The sequence below is a fragment of the Bos grunniens genome, chromosome 10, assembly GCF_055505025.1.
Source record: "Bos grunniens cultivar Pamir isolate PY7600 chromosome 10, Bosgru_T2T1.0, whole genome shotgun sequence".
Lineage (NCBI taxonomy): Eukaryota > Metazoa > Chordata > Mammalia > Artiodactyla > Bovidae > Bos > Bos grunniens.
This window is the reverse complement of record NC_141174.1, coordinates 73963349-73981380: the sequence shown is the minus strand read 5'-3', so window position 1 is coordinate 73981380 and position 18032 is coordinate 73963349. Positions and strand designations below refer to the sequence as shown.

At 41.6% G+C, this 18032-nt stretch overlaps 1 protein-coding gene across 22 annotated transcripts in view; it reads left to right on the top strand.

Moving 5' to 3' along the window:
• Positions 1–18032, top strand: part of FMN1 (formin 1) — a 497211-nt gene that overhangs the window by 11424 nt on the left and 467755 nt on the right. For 12 of the 22 annotated variants that reach the window (XR_015135041.1, XM_086322043.1, XM_086322036.1 and 9 more), the window contains 2 exons: positions 4162–4226; positions 6759–6790. The exons of 3 other annotated variants lie outside the window; for them this stretch is intronic. Coding sequence is in view for 3 of the 19 variants with exons in the window: in XM_086322056.1 (XP_086178182.1) it covers positions 4162–4226 (65 nt within the window). In the remaining 16 variants the exon portion in view is untranslated. Of the gene's footprint in view, positions 1–4161; positions 4227–6466; positions 6791–18032 lie in introns of all 22 variants that reach the window. 7 more of the 22 variants (XM_086322039.1, XM_086322056.1, XM_086322055.1 and 4 more) reach the window with 2 other exon arrangements.

Sequence of the window (18032 nt, the reverse complement as noted above, 5' to 3'; positions counted from 1 at the left end):
AAAGAAATATAATCATGAATGCAGACTCTTGTAAAACCCTTTTAAAACTCATTTTTGGAAATGTAAAAAAATAGAAAAGGTACAAAGAAGAAAATAACAATGATTGATATTGCCACCAGGAAAAATGGAACTAAACCTTGGTATTTTCTCTCCCTTTATTTTAAGGAACACACTTTTAAAAATATCCTATATGTTGATTATCAAGATTTCAAATAAGGCAGAAAGTTATGAAGATAACAGTTTTTAAAAAATTATCTCTTAACAATTTCCATCATTAAACTTAGTGAACTTCATTTCAGACATCTATCTGTTAGCATGAATGGATATTTAGGTAGAAATACTTTTATAAAGTTGAATAGAGATGTGTATAATAAACATGATTAATTAAAAAAAATTTTTCAAGCAGTTAAAATAAACAGAATTGAAACTAGAGTCAAACTTCAAATAAGTTTACCCCTTTTCAAGATACATTATTTCTTTTAAAAAAATCTCTCTATGGCTGAAGTATCATGAAAACTATTAAGAAGCCGGAGTCCTTGTTATGAATTATATTATTGTTTTTATGAGCTTTCTTCCTCAGACAGTATCAATTGACTTCCTTTTTTGAAAGTTAACACTTCTGAAAGTTCTTCTCCTCCTCACCTCTGGAATGTTTTTAGGTGTTATTATTTCTGCATTGTTCAGGTTATATATTCAATTTTGCTATGGGGATGTATTTTGAGGATTACTTAGTAGTGGCTCTGTGCTTAAATGATTGAAGGCATAAACCTCTGGGAGTGATAGCTTTGTGCTTTACTTTCAGTTATTATATCAACTGTCTGATAAACAACATTCGCTGACTTGGCACCATCATTCATTATCCCCCATGCGTAGGGTCTCCAAAGCTATGTAAACCATTATCACTCATCACTGAAAAGTTGTTGAGTACCATTTGATGCTAAGCATTGCGGAATGCTGAAAATTCAGGGTTGGAGAGCTCATAGTCCCTACTCTCAAGAAGTGAGAGCAACCAAAGCGTTTTTAAAGTCCTAGTGTGTTGGATGCCTGAGAGCACTGCTATTATTTCTTAACATCAGAGCCCATCATGTGGCCCGGTATTCCTTGTGCTTAGTTGCTTCAGTCATGTCTGACTCTTTGCAACCCAGTGGATGGTAGCCTGCCAGGCTCCTCTGTCCATAGGATTCTCTAGACAAGAATACTGGAGAGGATTGCCATTTCCTTCTCCAGGAAATCTTCCCGACCCAGGGATCAAACCCTGGTCTCTTAACCTCTCCTGCATTGGCAGTCGCATTCTTTACCACCAGTACCACCAGGGAATCACCTGGTATTCCTTAGGCCTGCAATTAATATTTGTTCAATTCAGTGGGCCTTTATGTGCCAGAAACTGTGGTTAAGTGTGTTATAAGTTATATCTAATTTTGTCTTGACACCAAACATATTAGGTAGGCATTTATTGTCTCCATTTTGTAGATGAGGAAGCTGAGTCACAGAAATAATATCCCAAAGTTATAAAACAGAATTTAATTGTAGAACTCGTTCTATTTTCATGACACCTGGTCACTTATGTTGGAAGTCATAGAGGAAAGAGGCACGTGAACTACTGGTTAGAACTCCTGATCACACTCACCGCTCAGTGGTGTGAGTGGTTTAATAGTGTAGATACAGTCCAGCAGTTAAGAGGCTTCTTGGTGGTGAATTTCCACTCTGTCATCCAGTTGCTCTATGACATAGAGCAGGCTCATCCTCTTTTTTAAAAAACATTTTATTTATTTATTTATGGCTGTGCTGGGTCTTTGTTGCTGCACACAGGCTTTCCCTAGTTGCAGTGAGCAGGGGCTACTCTCTAATTGTGGTGCTTGGGCTTCTCAGCTCATGTGGTGGCTTACTCTTGTTGCCGAGCACAGGCTCTAGGTATTTGGGCTTCAGTAGTTGCAGCATGTGGGCTTGGATGCCCCAAAGCACATGGAATCTTCCCAGACCAGGGATCCAACCTGTGTCCCTCCACTGCAATCTGGATTCTTAACCACTGGACCACCAGAGAAGTCTGCTTCTCCTATTCTTTAAGCCTCTGTTTTCTATCTGTGAAATAGGATTAAGGGTAAATAGGCAAGAGTAAATCAAATGATTCAGGTAAATGTTTAGCATATTACTTGCCACAGGTGCTCAAGAAAGAGTAGCATTTCATATTATGTCTACAGCGTGCTCTGAAAGTTCAATGGAAGGAATCATTTTCCCCCCTGGATTTTCAGGGGAGGAGACACTCATGCTTGGGATGTACTGGCAGCATAAGCATTCATCCAGGCTGAGGTAGATGGAGTCTTAGCAGAAAGAAAAACATGAAACAGGACTGGGGATCCTGCCGAGTATTTGCATTCCCCTATTCAACTCCGGAAACTTCCTTCACTTGTACGTCTTGGGAGCATCCAAACAGGAGTATCTGTGTTTAGAAAGGCTGATAGAGCAAATAGAGCATCGTATCTTACTGGACCATCTTCCCAGGGAGAATTAGTCAGTGTCTGTACCGCTCTGAGGAAATGTGAGTTGACGGGGCATTTTTAGGCCTAATGGTCCAGGAGGCCAGGGGCCATCCCAGGCCAGCTTAAGAGTGCTTGATGGTCCTCAGAAGGATAGCTGCCTGTCTGATATTCTAGAAGAGTGTTTCTCACCCTTGTTTTCATTGTCTTTCTCCATTAGACTTGTCTCTAATTGCTGTCCCCACCGCCACCATGAAATGTTAATAGAACAGACTGCATATCAGGTTATGTGCTATGTGTTCATCCCTACTTCATACATAAAAAGAGTAAAATTTATCCCTCTCCCCAAGAACCAACTTGTATGAAACAGACTTCAGAGGGCCTTCTCAGAAAAGCTGCCAGTCTGGAGCTGACCCTAAACGTGAAAGCTCTAACTGCTGTGCCTACAAATAGCCACTTTTTTATTATGCTTTCAGTTGCACTTCTGCAATGAGCCATTCTAGAAAAATAACGTGGGCTACGGCACCAGCTTCCCAACTGGTTTCTGTCTATCTGTGTTTCCTTGCCTGCCCTTTCACAGTCAGTTTTCTATATAGCAGCCTAAGTGACCTTTTAAAAATGTAATGAGAGCGTGTCTGTCCTCTGCTTAAAACTCTCAAATACATTCCCACTGGACTAAGAATAAAATTTGGACTTTATATCATGGCCCCCAAAGTCAGCCTGGTCTCTCTCCGAGCACTCTGGTCTCTTCCATGCCAGCCCACATGCTAGGGAGGATGCTCTGTGGACAGACAGAAGCTATCAGGTACAAAGGCACAGGGGTTGGCAGTGACAAGCTCTCGGTGTGTGTCAGTGACTGCTGAGAGGGTGTGGGTGAGGATACGGGTAAGCACGGACAGTAGTGGATACAACAGCGGAAGGGCAGAGAGAAGGGGATTTGTGTGCTCAGAGACGTCAAGAAAGACTTCTCAGAACAAGTGACAGTAATGGAACCGCGACATGAAAAATGATTACGCATTAACTGGGTGAAAGAGGATGGTGGTCGTGGTCTGAGCAGAGGGAACAGCATGCACAGAGCCTCCACAACGGGAGGGAGTGGGCAGCATGTGAGCCACTGGAAGGGAACCATGGCTGCAGCAGGATATGAGCTGCCGCTGCAGAAATAGGCAGGACCCCCATCACATAGGCATCTCCAGGCATGTTAAGGACTGCAGTTTGTCTTAAAAGGGAGATTGCCACTGGGGGGTGTTGATTGTGTGACTGGTTGAGGAGACAAGGTCAGATTTCATTTTGAAAAAGTTGCTCTGGTTGCAGTGTGAGCACAGACCAGTCAGGAGGCACTGCAGTGGGAGGGTGGCAAACTGGTGCAGGTTTGCCCAGGAACCTGGCTGGGTTTATCACAGAAAGGCCTGCATCTGGGAAATTCTCCATTTAAAGGCAAGCCTGCCTGGTTGGTCACCCAGTGCCGGGTAGTCATCCAGGTAAGAGATTACGATGGTCTCATGAATGATGCAGGAGCATCTCTTCCTGGACCCACATTAGAAGCAAAAGGGTCAGCACAATGAATCGCTATTTCTGAAAGCCCCTTCGAATTGGCCTCCTTAAATATACAGGCAACACAGGGGTACACACACTTGCCTAACGTGCAAATTGCTTTAGGTGAGCCTTGATTATTTTTCCTACACAGGCTGGGTGGCATCACGTTTTTGACATCTCAAAGCCTGGAGCCTGCCCAAGCGAAGGTCGATAGAGGTAAGAAGGGGGACTCAGTCATTGCTGCACCTTGAACCTCTGCTCATGATCAAGCCACACCCTGTCCCCAGACTTCTGTGCCGTCTCTTCACCCCCAGCTTCCTGATTCCAGCTGTGCTTTCCAGCCTATACAGATAGGCCCCCAATCCCACTAAAACTAGCTTTCTGAGCACGCTGTACTGCTGAGCATTTTGAGCGTTCCGAAGCGCACCCTCAACAGAGTTAATAGCTCCGTGCTGAGACTTCAAAGCTGCTTCCCCCATCCCCTTAGCTTAATCTTCCAACTTTTTGTAGTCCCCAGAGGCAGAAGGTGTTTGTTACTAAATCGTCCGAGAGAACTGCTGCAACTCCTGCTCTCACTATCAATGGCTAACTGGGCCCACTATGTGCCAGGCACTGTTTTTAAATGCTTCACATGCATAGTTATTAATATTTGTATTAATAAAGAGACTACTCACTGGACAGACTTTTATTGAGTACCCATGGTTTTCTAGTCAGTTGCTCAAGGACAGGGCATAACCAGCAACAAAGCTCCTCTTTTCATAGTAGTTATCTTCTACACTGTGTAGGGAGAGACTGAGTGATGGATATGTAATGTGGCAGATGGTAAGTTCCATGGGACAGAGGCATTCGGGTGAGGACTGGAGAGTGACATTGGCCGTGGGCACTTTTTCATGTCAAATAACCTAGGAAGCCTTTTCATGAGGTGTCATTTGAGCAGATGCCTGAAGACAGCCAGAGACTGAGTCACAAAGATTCCAGAACATTTCGTGCAAAGGGAGCAACAACAATATATATGCTGTATGTATATATATACATATATATATATAAACCACATAGCATCTATATATGGTTTGTGGTGAAATTCTGAAATCACACCTTTCATTTTTCTCTCAGGCACTAGTCAAGGTTTCATAAATACATTTTCCCCTTTGTTTAAAATCTTGGAGCATTTAAAAACAATTTTTCTTTTCTTCATTTTTTATATTTCCTACTATCACTTTGATCTTTAATGGAAATTTTGGTCCTAACGAATCTTTTACTCTCTAATTTGACTTTTTGCATTTTTCATATTTTTCTCTCCTTGATATACATTTTAATGATGGAAAGCCAATTTTGTTCCTTTTAATGATTTTTTGGGTCCATTTTAAATGTTGTGTTTGATGGAAAGTAAAACTCAAGCCATCGTTGATCATTAATTATGGCTAGAAAAATAATATGCTTGAATTTCTAGGCAGAGACATAGTTTGGACCTGTGTTTTCAGATAATGATGCTTTAGTCTACTGTTGACTGAATGTCTGCCATCTTGCAGTCGTATGCTATAGGGAATACAGAGATGGTGATGATGACAGTCTTTTCCCTTAGGGAGCTTTTGATCAAACAGGAAAAATAAGTCACAGAAGGTCAATTGGCCATCAGAGGCAGTGTGTGTTGGGAGTCTTTTCCTGGATAACATGGGTCTGGAACACAAAATAATAGCTATTACTTTTATAGTCCCTGCTAAGTATCAGACACCCAGTTCTCACTGCTGATAGGTCTATCAGGTGTCATTAGTACCTGTATTTTAGGGACAAGAAATTGAAGTTCATAGAGATGACATAGCTAAGGTTGCCATGCTGGGTGGAAGAGCTGGAATTTGAACCAAGTTCATATTCGTCCTAAAGTTATGCTAAGGAAGGGATGCTTTGACCCTCAGACAGATGAGGCAAGGAGTCCAAGGACATCTGAAGTCTGGGTTCATGGGTACCATTGGGATTACGCTAAACATTCTGACAGAGGAGGCTAAACGGATTTGAGCCCCAGTGCAGGACATGGAGGCATCATACGTTGATAAGAGCTCAAGAAGGGCCTCAAGTTGAAGATTTTTTCCTTTGTGCATGGGCCAGGAGGGAGCAATCACAGCACTTCTTCAGATGGTAGTTGTTAAGTGTCAATCAAGGGTTTGGACCAAAGGAGGAAACGCTGTAGTAGTGCTGAAGTGGAGAGATCACTGTGTCCTGGGTCTCACTCAAGCCAATAATGAATTTTCTTTTCTAATAGAGGTGGAAATAATGAGCCTTGATTAATTCACCTATTTTTCACCCATGTTAATTTTCAGTTTTACTTGTTTCCTACACTTCACTTGCTTTCCTTCTGGGTCTTGCATTACTGATGAAAATTTGGTTCTTTTGTGAATTTCTCATACCGTTTCCTTTACCTGCTTCCACCCCTTATTGTCCTGTGGTATCTTTGGTTCCAGAAGTCTAGGTTCTGATCCCATGTGTGCCCTGAATTTACTCTACCTAGAAAAGTAATTTGGAGAGTGGACTCCATTTTTCTGCAGAAGGGACTATAGAACTGCATTGAAAATAGGGAGAATAAAAAGCTATTTTATAGATGGAGACAGTGAGGTGCAGAGAGGCTAAGTGACTTTCAGAAGATCATTGCTTTAGCAACTGACAGAGCTGGAGTTGAGCCCAAGCCTTCTGACTCTGAATTCATTGTTTTTCCTTCGGTCTGCGCTGCTCGGGTGGAAACTTTCTCATATGAAGATTGATGAGTCCTGGATCAGTCATACTATGGGGTGAGTGCTCATATCCTATGACTTAAGAAGATGAATTAGTGAATGAGTGGGTCTCATTCAGAAGAATGAGACTTGGTTCCCCTGGTTAGTCCTGTAAGAGATTTTCAGAGCCCCTCTAGGAAAAAACCATCTCTGGTCAAATCCCATCGCAGCCCCTTGGCGGCTATGTGACTCTTAGCAAATTACTTACCCTCTCTGTGACTCAGGTCCAGGTGGCTCAGTGGTAAGAGTCCCTCTTCAAATGCAGGGGACTTGGTTTTGATCCTTGGGTTGGGAAGATCCCCTGGAGGAGGAAATGGCAACCCACTCCAGTACTCTTGCCTGGAGAATCCCATGGACAGGCTACACATGCACGTGACATGATCTTTATTATAGAACAGGGATAAATCATAGTACCTGCCTCATAGACTTTTTTGCATGTGTTAAAACAAATGTGTTAAAACAGGTAAAAGCTCTAAGAAGAGTGCCCAACATGGGGTGAGTGATCCCTAAACAAGCAATCACCTATTTAATTAACTAAAGAACTAAAGCTGTTTACCTTAGGTATCTACAGTTTTAGTTTGGGAACCAAAGCTTAGAAACATTCTGGGTACTCAGAAGTTGTGTCTTAGCTGTGGATAATAGCTTTAGGATTTTGTCAGTCCTGGGGAGACCTCTGACCAAATCACTCCCTCTTCTATATAAGTGAAGCTGAATTCCCTAAATTGGCTCCATGGCCTGTCATTCCCTTTGACAGGGCAACGCAGCAAATGAAAATACTTCTATGACGGCTAACTCATGTCATCAAAAGCTGAATGATTTATATCTGGTCATATGTTGAAAGTGACTTTTCTTAGGGGTAGGAGACAGAATGTGTTACCGGCAAGGGGAAGGGAGGTAGAGGAGGTTGGTTAGAAGTGCCAAAGACGAATTCTCCATCTAGAAAAGTGAAGAAGAAAATGTTTGATATATAGTTGGCCTTCAAGGAACAACTTTCAAATGGGAAATGTGCCATTTGCTCTGGGGGCCCTCCAGCCAGATATTTTCTCAAACCTCTCTCAGCAATGTCCATTTATCTCTCAGATCTGATCAGATAAATTGCTTGTTTAAAAAGAATATGCATGTGAGATTTCTTCAAAAAGTATGAGACATTATGGGATTTTATTGCACTGTAGCCTCAGTTCAACTCTGACAGTCATAAATAAACATTTCAATCAGGACAGGACTTCTCAATTGAGGAGGATGCTATATGGGTGAGAATTTCTTGATTCTTTATATATATACACATATATATATGTATATATATACACACACGTATATATATAATCTTGTTCACTTATTTTTGGCTGCAATGGGTCTTCGTTACTTTGCCTGGGATTTCCCAGTTGCAGCCAGCAGGGGCTTCTCTTGTTGTGGAGCACAGGCTCTAGACACGAAGGCTTAAGTAGTTGCGGCACACGGCTTGGTAGTAGCAATGTATGGGCTTAGTTGCCCCGCAGCATGTGGAGTCTTTCTGGACCAGGACCAGGGACTGAACTGTCCCCTACATTGGCAGGTGGATTCCTATCCATTGTGCCACCAGGGAAGTCCTGATTCTTTTTACATCTGTGGGAGAGTACTGCTAAGTGTGTGTGTCTGGGTTGGGGGTGGGTGGGTGGAGAATGTAGGTATTTTCAGAGCTTCTCTGCTTTGATTTGTACTAAATTTTGACCTCATTGGGGCCATACTTTTGGTTTCCAGTTCCCAGGCCAGTAGATATACAGCAAGCTCTGTATGAAGTATCTAAGCTTAGCCTTTGAGGACTCCTTTCTTTATTTAAAAAGAAAAGAGAGGAAAAGATGTGGCAAAATAAGGGTGACCTGCCTTCTTGAATTTCTTATGAAAAGAAATAATGAAAGGAAGAAATAGAAAGCATTTAGAAGATTGAGAAACTTTCTTCTACAATGTCAATTTCCTTCCTAGGCACCCCACTCCAGTACTCTCGCCTGGAAAATCCCATGGACGGAGGAGCCTGGTAGGCTGCCCGTGGGGTCGCTAAGAGTCGGACACGACTGAGTGACTTCACTTTCACTTTTCACTTCCATGCATTGGAGAAGGAAATGGCAACCCACTCCAGTGTTCTTGCCTGGAGAATCCCAGGGGCGGGAGCCTGGTGGGCTGCCGTCTATGGGGTCGCACAGAGTCAGACATGACTGAAGTGACTTAGTAGTAGTAGTAGTGGGCGACCTCTATGACTGAGACTCTAGTCCTTAAAAAATAGTTCTTTCCTCTGAATGGAATCTAGTTTCATTTTATTAACTTATTTATTTGTGGTTGTGCTGGGTCATTACTGCATGGGCTTTTTTCTAGTTGCAGTGAGTGGGGGCTTCTCATTGCTGTGGCTTCCCTTGTTGCAGAGCACAGGCTGTAGGGCACATGGGCTTCATCACTTGCAGTTCCCGTGCTCTGGGCACACACTCAGAGTTATGGCACATGGACCATAACATGGCATGTGGGATCTTCACAGACCAGGGATCGAACCCATGTCTCCTGCATTGGCAGCTGGATTCTTTACCACTGAGCCACCAGGGAAGCCCCAGGAATCTAGTTTTATTAATTAAACTTGATGTGTAGTAGGAAAAATTCTCTCCATCTGAAAGACCTGCTCAGTTTCATGGGCTCCTGATCTAGCTCCATGGGACAGTTCCCAGAGTTTGAAACAGAAATCACGGTGGAATCAAACCATTACACTTTGTTTTTGGAAAAACTACAGTGTGGAATGTGGAAATATTTCTGATTGCCCACATTCCATAAGTCCAAATATGGGTCAGTCATACACAGGGATGTTGTCATTGATAATGTTCATATCATAGGGGAGCTGGGAACATGAAAAACTATTACACATGATATTTGCTCATTTGATCTTGAGCCTCCCAAGAATCTAGACACACTAGATTGATCCCTCAAATACTGATAGATAAAAATTATCAAAAATTCTAGGATTTGTGGAATTCAGTTGTCTAATTAACTGAACCAAGGAAATTTTAATAATTATTGGGATCAATTATTTTTGTTGGGAATGAAAATTTTATGATATGGAATATTATGGAACATAGATTAAGAGATCAAACACTGTTTGTCTTTCCAAGAAGAGTATGTACCGTAACATATTCAAAAAATTATATTAGCTTGGGATGGAAGTGTTCTGAATTCCAGCTCATCCAAGCACCTAGTCATCATGGAGGTAAAACCAAGAGGAGCTAGTAATGGATTGAACTCTGAGAGGGGCAGATATTAAGGGAGACTATTAGGTCTGTGGAATTGGATAGATAATGGTTAATAATTTCCTCAGAATCTCCATCAAATAGTCATCAACATTCACTTAAAAATGTCCAGTTATAGCAAACCTTTCAAAGAAACCCATTCCATTTGGATGACTGATTTTCTCTTCTTTGGGGTGGGAGTCATGTTTATCATTGCATTTCCTCTATTTCTTATTCTTTTTTGTGCCCCTTATTCTTCAAACTGTGTGGAGGCCATCACTTGTTTATGGGTTGAAGTCAAGACACATTAATAATAACACCTTAATATGATCAATCTTAGTTTTTGCTGTTTACATAGGACTTCATCCACCCCTTTAAACTTCCCATTATTTCCTGGAGCCTCATATGTGCTCAGCCATCAGACTAGTCATTCTGTCCCCCAGCCTTGTCCTCACTGCACCTTGTCTTTATTCTGGCCTCTTCTGCAGGAACCCTCTGTTAAAATGACACCCTGTTGAGCACAATAGTTTGCTGTGATGGTCTTTTGAAGTTCCTAGGTCACCAGAGGAGATGATGGATGGAAAAGAACAGCTCCTTCTCCACCCCTGGCCATGCTCTCTCACTGGGCCTTGAAGCAGCAGTGCTTGGTTTCATAGTCTTAAAAATCTTTTATGAACACAAGGAATTCTCCTACCTTTTTTCTTCTGTGTGTATCAGATATTGTCCTATTCTGTCCATTGTTCTCTTCTTTATCTCCACTTATCCCTTACCCACAATTTCCCCTCTCTCTCCAGATTCCTGCAACCAAATAGGTCCCCTTCATGCCTCTTGTCCTTCCAATCCCCCAAACTTCTCCTGTATATCTGCATATATAATAAACTCATGAAGGGTTCCTTGTCTATCAGTTTCACAAAAAGGTGGCCTAGATATCCCAGGCCAATGCAGGTAGGTCACTCTGCTACATGACAGTTTTAGACTGGTTTTCTTCAGCTGCTCCATCCTTTTCCTGTGGGATATACGATGTTGTTCTTTTATTGAAAAATCTCTGGGAAAGTCATTCTTGTACTATCTGCATTATTTCAGTGATGTGACTCCCCACCCCCACCCTATTCTGTTCCTCCTCAAAGTCACAATCATTCATTCTCCATCCTTTCTATTTTCCTCCAGCTTTATTTAAATGGTTTGCTTTCTATTTTCCTTTTCCACATGTTTGATATCCTTTCTAATAAGCTAGAGAATTGAGAGCCAGTCTTCAAGCCCCTGCTACTCGAATGTTCTGTACTGAAAGGAGTGTGGACTTGTGTTGAAGCCCAACTTTACTATGTCCTTCTGTGAACTTCATTTATTATGATGTATAAAATGAAAAACAACAACCTTATGAGGCAGAAGATAATTGCTAGAGTTAAATGAGATAACAAAGGCAGAATTTCTAATTCAGTATCAAACCACATAACAAGTATCAGTCTCCTTCCCTTTCCCATCCCATCGCTTGGTGACAAGTTGCACTGTGCTGTGCGGAGAAGGCAATGGCACTCCACTCCAGTACTCTTGCCTGGAAAATCCCATGGGTGGAGGAGCCTGGTAGGCTGCAGTCCATGGGGTCGCTAAGAGTTGGACACGACTGAGTGACTTCACTTTCACTTTTCACTTTCATGCATTGGAGGAGGAAATGGCAACCCACTCCAGTGTTCTTGCCTGGAGAATCCCAGGGACGTCGGGGCCTGGTGGGCTGCCATCTATGGGGTCGCACAGAGTGGGACACGATTGAAGCGACTTGGCAGCAGCAGTGCACTGGCTGTGGTCCATCACTGCATGCTGATCCACATAACACTCCTGCAGCATGTCGAGTGCCTTCCTCATCTTGCCGTCCTCCTTCCAGACTCCTCAGTATACCAGTGGCCTCTGCATCAAGTTTGCCATGGAACCTCGAGTTAGTATGTGTCTTGATCCTTTGGTCTTTGTGCCTTAGTTGTTGTTATTGTTGAGTCACTAAGTCATGTCCGACTCTTCTGTGACCCCATGTACTGTAGCCCGCCAGGCTTCTCTGTCCATGGGATTTCCCAGGCAGGAATGCAGGACCGGGTTGCCATTGCCTTTGCCAGGGGACCTTCCGGACCTGGTGATTGTCAGGTGGGCTCTTTACCTGGGCAGCTTAGGTGTATCATTCATGTCGCAAATTTGAATCATTGTGTTTTGCACACTATGCAAATCCGTGCAGTGTGATGACAGCTGGTGATATTAACACACAATTGCATACATGACCACATGTCTAACTTTGTTTGTGAATGTGTTCATCGTACAGATTTTACGGAAACACCTTAGAATTGAAGAAGAACTAGCTGTCATTAAGGTTGTAAGAGTGACATTTTGAGTTTGGAAAGGCAGTTGCAACTGAAGAAAAGGAATGGGGGAATGTATCCTGTCTCCCAGACCCATTGGTAGAATTAAATTTGCGTGCCCAGAAGTTACTTATTATAAAATGTTGGTATTTACTGAAATATTTAAGGTTGCAAAACAGGCTTTTTAGAAGAATAACTTGAATGCTGTAAATCTGTTTAGCTCACATAGGCCCCCAGGGCAGCCAAACAAATGCTTCTCTTGATGATGTCAGGCCCTTTAAGAAGGATTTTCTTGGTAAATCCTTCTCTCTTAATCCACACAGAATTCCCCCAACTGAAAACTGATTTTTCATGCAAGTACATGTCCACTTTAGAGTACCTTTTTGCCTAATCTGATGATGAAGCATTTAAAAGCCTTATCTGATGCACAGATTTAGTCTGTAATTTGTATGACAGAAATGTGTGTCAGTTGCAACTTTTTATAAAAGGCTTTCAAATCATGGTGCTGGAGAAGACTCGAGAGTCCCTTGGACAGCAAGGAGATCAAACCAGTCAATCCTAAAGGAAATCAACCTTAAATATTCATTGGCAAGACTGATGCTGAAACACCAGTACTTAGGCCACCTGATAAGTAGAGCTGACTCGTTGGGAAAGACCCTGATGCTGGGAAAGATTGAAGCCACGAGAACGGGGCAACAGGGGATGAGATGGTAGGGTGCCATCACCAACTCAATGGACATGAATTTGAACAAACTCTGGAAGGCAGTGAAGGACAGGGAAGCCTGGTATGCTGCAGTTCATGTCGCTAAGAGTCAGACATGCCTGAGTGACTGCGCAACAGCAAAAAATTACGGAACCCCAGGCCTTCATGTCCTTCTAATTCTGCATTCTTATTACCATCACAGGCCTGTTTGCTGTGCTTATTATATATTTGCTTTTGAAACTTGTCACAGACAACGTTAACTCTTCCCTGACATCCAAGCTGTGCTCAGAGTTCTTGAATTCCCAGGAGTTCCCTTGTGTACTGAGAAGGGGGAGAGACCTATCACAGTTTCAGTTAGGAATCAGAACAATAGCCATTTGTTTCAAAATTCAATTACTATTTTTTTGTGGCATGTATTTATGTATTCATTCTACCAGAGTTTTAGCCATCTCAAATTCAGGAATGGTCTTATTAAGTTGTTTTATGTTTTTCCTAGATAGTGAGGGACAGGGAGGCTTGGCGTGCTGCAGTCCATGGGGTCATAAAGAGCTGGACACAACTTAGCGACTGAACAACAACAAATATTTTTCAAAGGATTATTTGGGGATGTTATTTGAATTCTAGGAACACAAGAGATTTCTAGAAACAGCATGAGACTGCTATAACAGGTTATCTTGGGTAACCATCTATGCCTCAAAACTTGGGCTTTTCCATCAATTTCATGAGTCTATACTTATCTTCACCTTTATTCTTTCTAAACCTGCCATTTGGATAGGTGCAATCTTTGACTCCTGACATATAATATCTTTTAATGTTTCTACCTTTCAGTTGAGGTCAATTAACAGATTTTTGAGAATGAGCTTGTGAAATCATCTGGAAATGCTTCTAAAATTGTGTGTAAATGGTGTGAGAGAACTATTAGACACCCATGTGACATATCCAGCTATAGGAATTGTGGACATGAGCATTTTGCATGAAGTAGTGATATTGTGAGTAGCAGTCCAATGGGGAATTCTCAGAGCAGCACAGTTTATTAAAGGAAGACTTGTTTAGAGCCTGATACTACTTTCTTTGCCAAACCTTTGGGTCCAACTATACTTGTTGTGACATGGAAGGTGTTTGTCTTAGGACCTGTTGAAATTAGCGATGAGACTTAATTCTTTTAAATTCAGGTATCAGAAGGTAAAAACTAGTTAGATATTGTTTAGACAGTCCCATTACAACTTCCAACCTTCTGCCAAAGGTGGAATGGATTTAAATGTTTGAGTAGACATAGTTCTAAGTGTCCATACCCACAACTAAGCTCCTGCTCACAGGGGGAACTGTTTCAAAGTCTGGGGGTGCTCTGACATTTTTTGTTATACCTACAGTCAAAGCTTATTTCTAAAAAATTATTTGTTAATTTATTTTTTTGGTCGCACTACATGGCATGTGAGATCTTAGCTCCCCGACCAGAGACTGAGCCTTCGCCCTCTGCGTTGGAGTGCCAAGTCTTAACCACTGGTGATGGTGGTGGTTGTTCAGTCACTCAGTTGTCTTGGCAAAGTAGTATCTCTGTTTTTTAATATGCTGTCTAGATTGGTTATAGCTTTTCTTCCAAGGAGCAAGCCTTTTTAAATTTCATGGCTGCAGTCACCATCTGCAGTGATTTTGGAGCCCCAAAAAATAAAGTCTGTCACTGTTTCCATTGTTTCCCCATATATTTGCCTTGACGTGATGGGACTGGATGCCATGGTCTTCTTTTTTTCAATGTTGGGTTTTAAGCCAGCTTTTTCATTCTTCTCTTTCACTTTCATCAAGAGGCTCTTTAGCTCCTCATTGCTTTCTGCCATAAGGGTGGTGTCATCTGCATATATGAGGTTATTGACATTTGTCCTAGAAATCTTGATTCCAGCTTGTGCTTCATCCAGCCTGACATTTCACATGATGTACTCTGTGTATAAGTTAAATAAGCAGGGTGACAATATACAGCCTTCACGTACTCCTTTCCCAATTTGGAACCAGTTTGTTGTAACCACTGGACTGCCCAGGAAGTCTCTGAAGTCAAAACTTATCAATATTCAATCATAATTCTGTTAACTTCACTTAAGCAGATTTAATGGTGATATCCAATCTTAACTGTCCTCACTGCTCTGGGGCATTGTGAGACAAATCTTTCTCTAGGTCCTGTTGAAAACATTAGACTGAACACTTGCATACTTTTAGAACAGAGAAGAATTCCTGGCAGGAATTTTGTAAACATTACATGTGCTTTTTCCTTTCTGCCAGATGGATAATTAACATGCTGGCTAAGGAGCATGTAGATCATGGCCTTACTTGCGTAATTGCCATAATGTCTTAACCATCAACTGTCTTTGTGACCCCATGGACTGTCCATGGAATTCTCCAGGCCAGAATTCTGGATTGGGCAGCCATTTCCTTCTCCAGGAGATCTTCCCAACCCAGGGATCGAACCCAGGTCTACTGCATTGCAGGCGGATTCTCTACCAGCTGAGCTACCAGGGAAGCCTTAACCATCAAAGAGAATAATCCTTATGTAGAAGTGTTAGAGGTCTCCTGCGAGTGTCCCATAACAGATTTATTTTCTCTCCCCAGTGTGTGCATGCTCAGTTGCTAAATTGTGTCCGACTTTCTGCAACCCCAGGTACTGCAGCCCTCCAGGCTCCCCTGTCCAGGAGATTTTCCAGGCAAGAATACTAGAGTGGGTTGCCATTTACTCCTCCAGTAGATCTTCCTGACCCAGGGATCAAATCCTGGTCTCCTGCATCTCTTGTATTGGCAGGTGGATTCTTTACTACTGTGCCATCTGGGAAACCTCTCTCCTTGAAGTTTTTACCTGTGGCGGATTCATTTTGATATTTGGCAAAACTAATACAATTATGTAAAGTTTAAAAATAAAATAAAATTTTTAAAAAAATTAAAAAAAAAGATATAATACTTAAAAAAAAAAGAAAGAAAATGCATTGTTTTGTAACTTCTACGTGCACATTTTTAAGACGTTTAGGCTTGGATTCTATTTCTAGTTCTTGTGACTTTGTGTAAGTTACTTAGGCTTATATGGTTCTCATGGGTAAAGAGGGAGTGTTGTTAGTACTCATCTCATAGATCTATGAGAATTAAGTGTATGAGGCATTGGAAGCACTTAACTGAGGCCTAGCAGTGCTTAAAACCTCATGAGATGTTGCCTCACCTCATCTTCCTCTTCCTCCTTTGCTTTCTTTTCTTCCTCCTTCTCAACCAAATATGAATCCACCTATTTTAAATTTTTGTAGATTCTTATTGATTGTCTTTAAAATGTTACCTTCCTGGCTCTTAGTCAACCAAGGAAAATGAGCTTGCCAGACAACAGTGGAGATTCTAACTATCTTTGCCGAAACAGACATTGACACTGGGTTGGAATGGAGTGGTGGGTTACCCTATCCCTTTCTTGGAAGATCCTTCTGTTTAAACATTGCTATACAGAGTTACTGGTATTGTGCAAAATTCACTTCAAAATAACTAACTCACATGGCAGATTTTATGAACTGACACTAGATTTAAGATGAATAAGGGCCTATCTTGATCACCATGGTAAGATTAAGGTTTGTGAATCTTTAATACCAATATGTCTTCTTCAAAAGCAACAATACAAAAAAGAAGCAGATACACCTTATGAAGCCATTTCCTATAAATTATTGACCTCTGTAGGATTCTGAATATTTAATCAGACATAAAAGTCTTCTAAAGATCACACTTACATGAGAAACCTTTACCAAAGACTGGCTTTGAGCCCACTTGCTTCATCCTGTGTAGTACTACATTGCATTTAAAAGTCTATCCAGCAATAAATTTTTTATGGCACTTAAAATGGTTTTCAGCTATAGTGGAATAGTAGAAAGACCACCAAACTGGGAATCCAATAACCTGGATTTGAGTCCCACTTCTGTTCCTCACTAGCTGTGTAATCAGGGGCAAGTCACTTTAAACTTTCTGGTCCTCTTTAGCCTCTCTGTACATAAACAACAATGACGGCATCTGTCATACTGGCCTTGGAGAGTGGTTGTATGTTTCCAATGGAAATTGGAGCCACACAACTTCTTTTACAGAAGTTTATACAAATCTCATATTATGGTGTTGTATGCCAGTGCAGGAGACAAAATAGATGCGGGTTCGATCCATGGGTCAGGAAGATACCCTGGAGTAGGGCATGGTGACCCACTGCAGTATTCTTGCCTGGAGAATGTCATGATTAGAAGAGCCTGGTGGGTTTCAGTCGATAGGGTCACAAAGAGTCAAACACAACTGAAGCAACTTAGCATGCACAATAATTCATGGAAGTATTTGGGAATGTTTTATAAATTTAGAATGCATAATGTAAGACATTTTTTTTTTTTCTTTTTTCCATAACAGAGGGACTATAGGGGAAACGAGATGGCAGAGTTGCTTTATCTCTGAGAGTCCCCATCCTTCTCCCTTCCTCCGTGAGGTCTGTGGTCTCTGGTGAATCTTTAAACAAGAGAGTGCCCTTAAAGCCCCCTCCCACGGTCTTTTCTCCTCTATAAAATGTAAAAGTCTATTTTAAATCCTTTATTCTGTATAATTGGAAAGTCATTATTTGAGAGCAGTGTCCTTAATTAGGAAATGCAAACTTGACTTAACACATGCAATGACTGTTCCTGATTTAAACTTCTCATAAAAGCAAACTCCACAGAATGGGTTCACATATTTAAAAAGACACTTCTGATTTTTGAAAAGAAAGCTATGCCTGTCTTAACCAAGAATGTGCCAAGCCCATCTTTATGGGATGCTGTGCAATCATACACTGACCTTTGAAACTTAAGTATTCAATGTGTAAGTATCTCATATGTACAGATTCTTTTTTAAAATCACAAGGAAGGGGATTCTTCCCTTAATATACTCATATACTTCCAATAGATGACTATATAAACCAAGTAGAGGCATGAGCCCAGAGATGTGTTGAGGATCTTGATATCTGATAT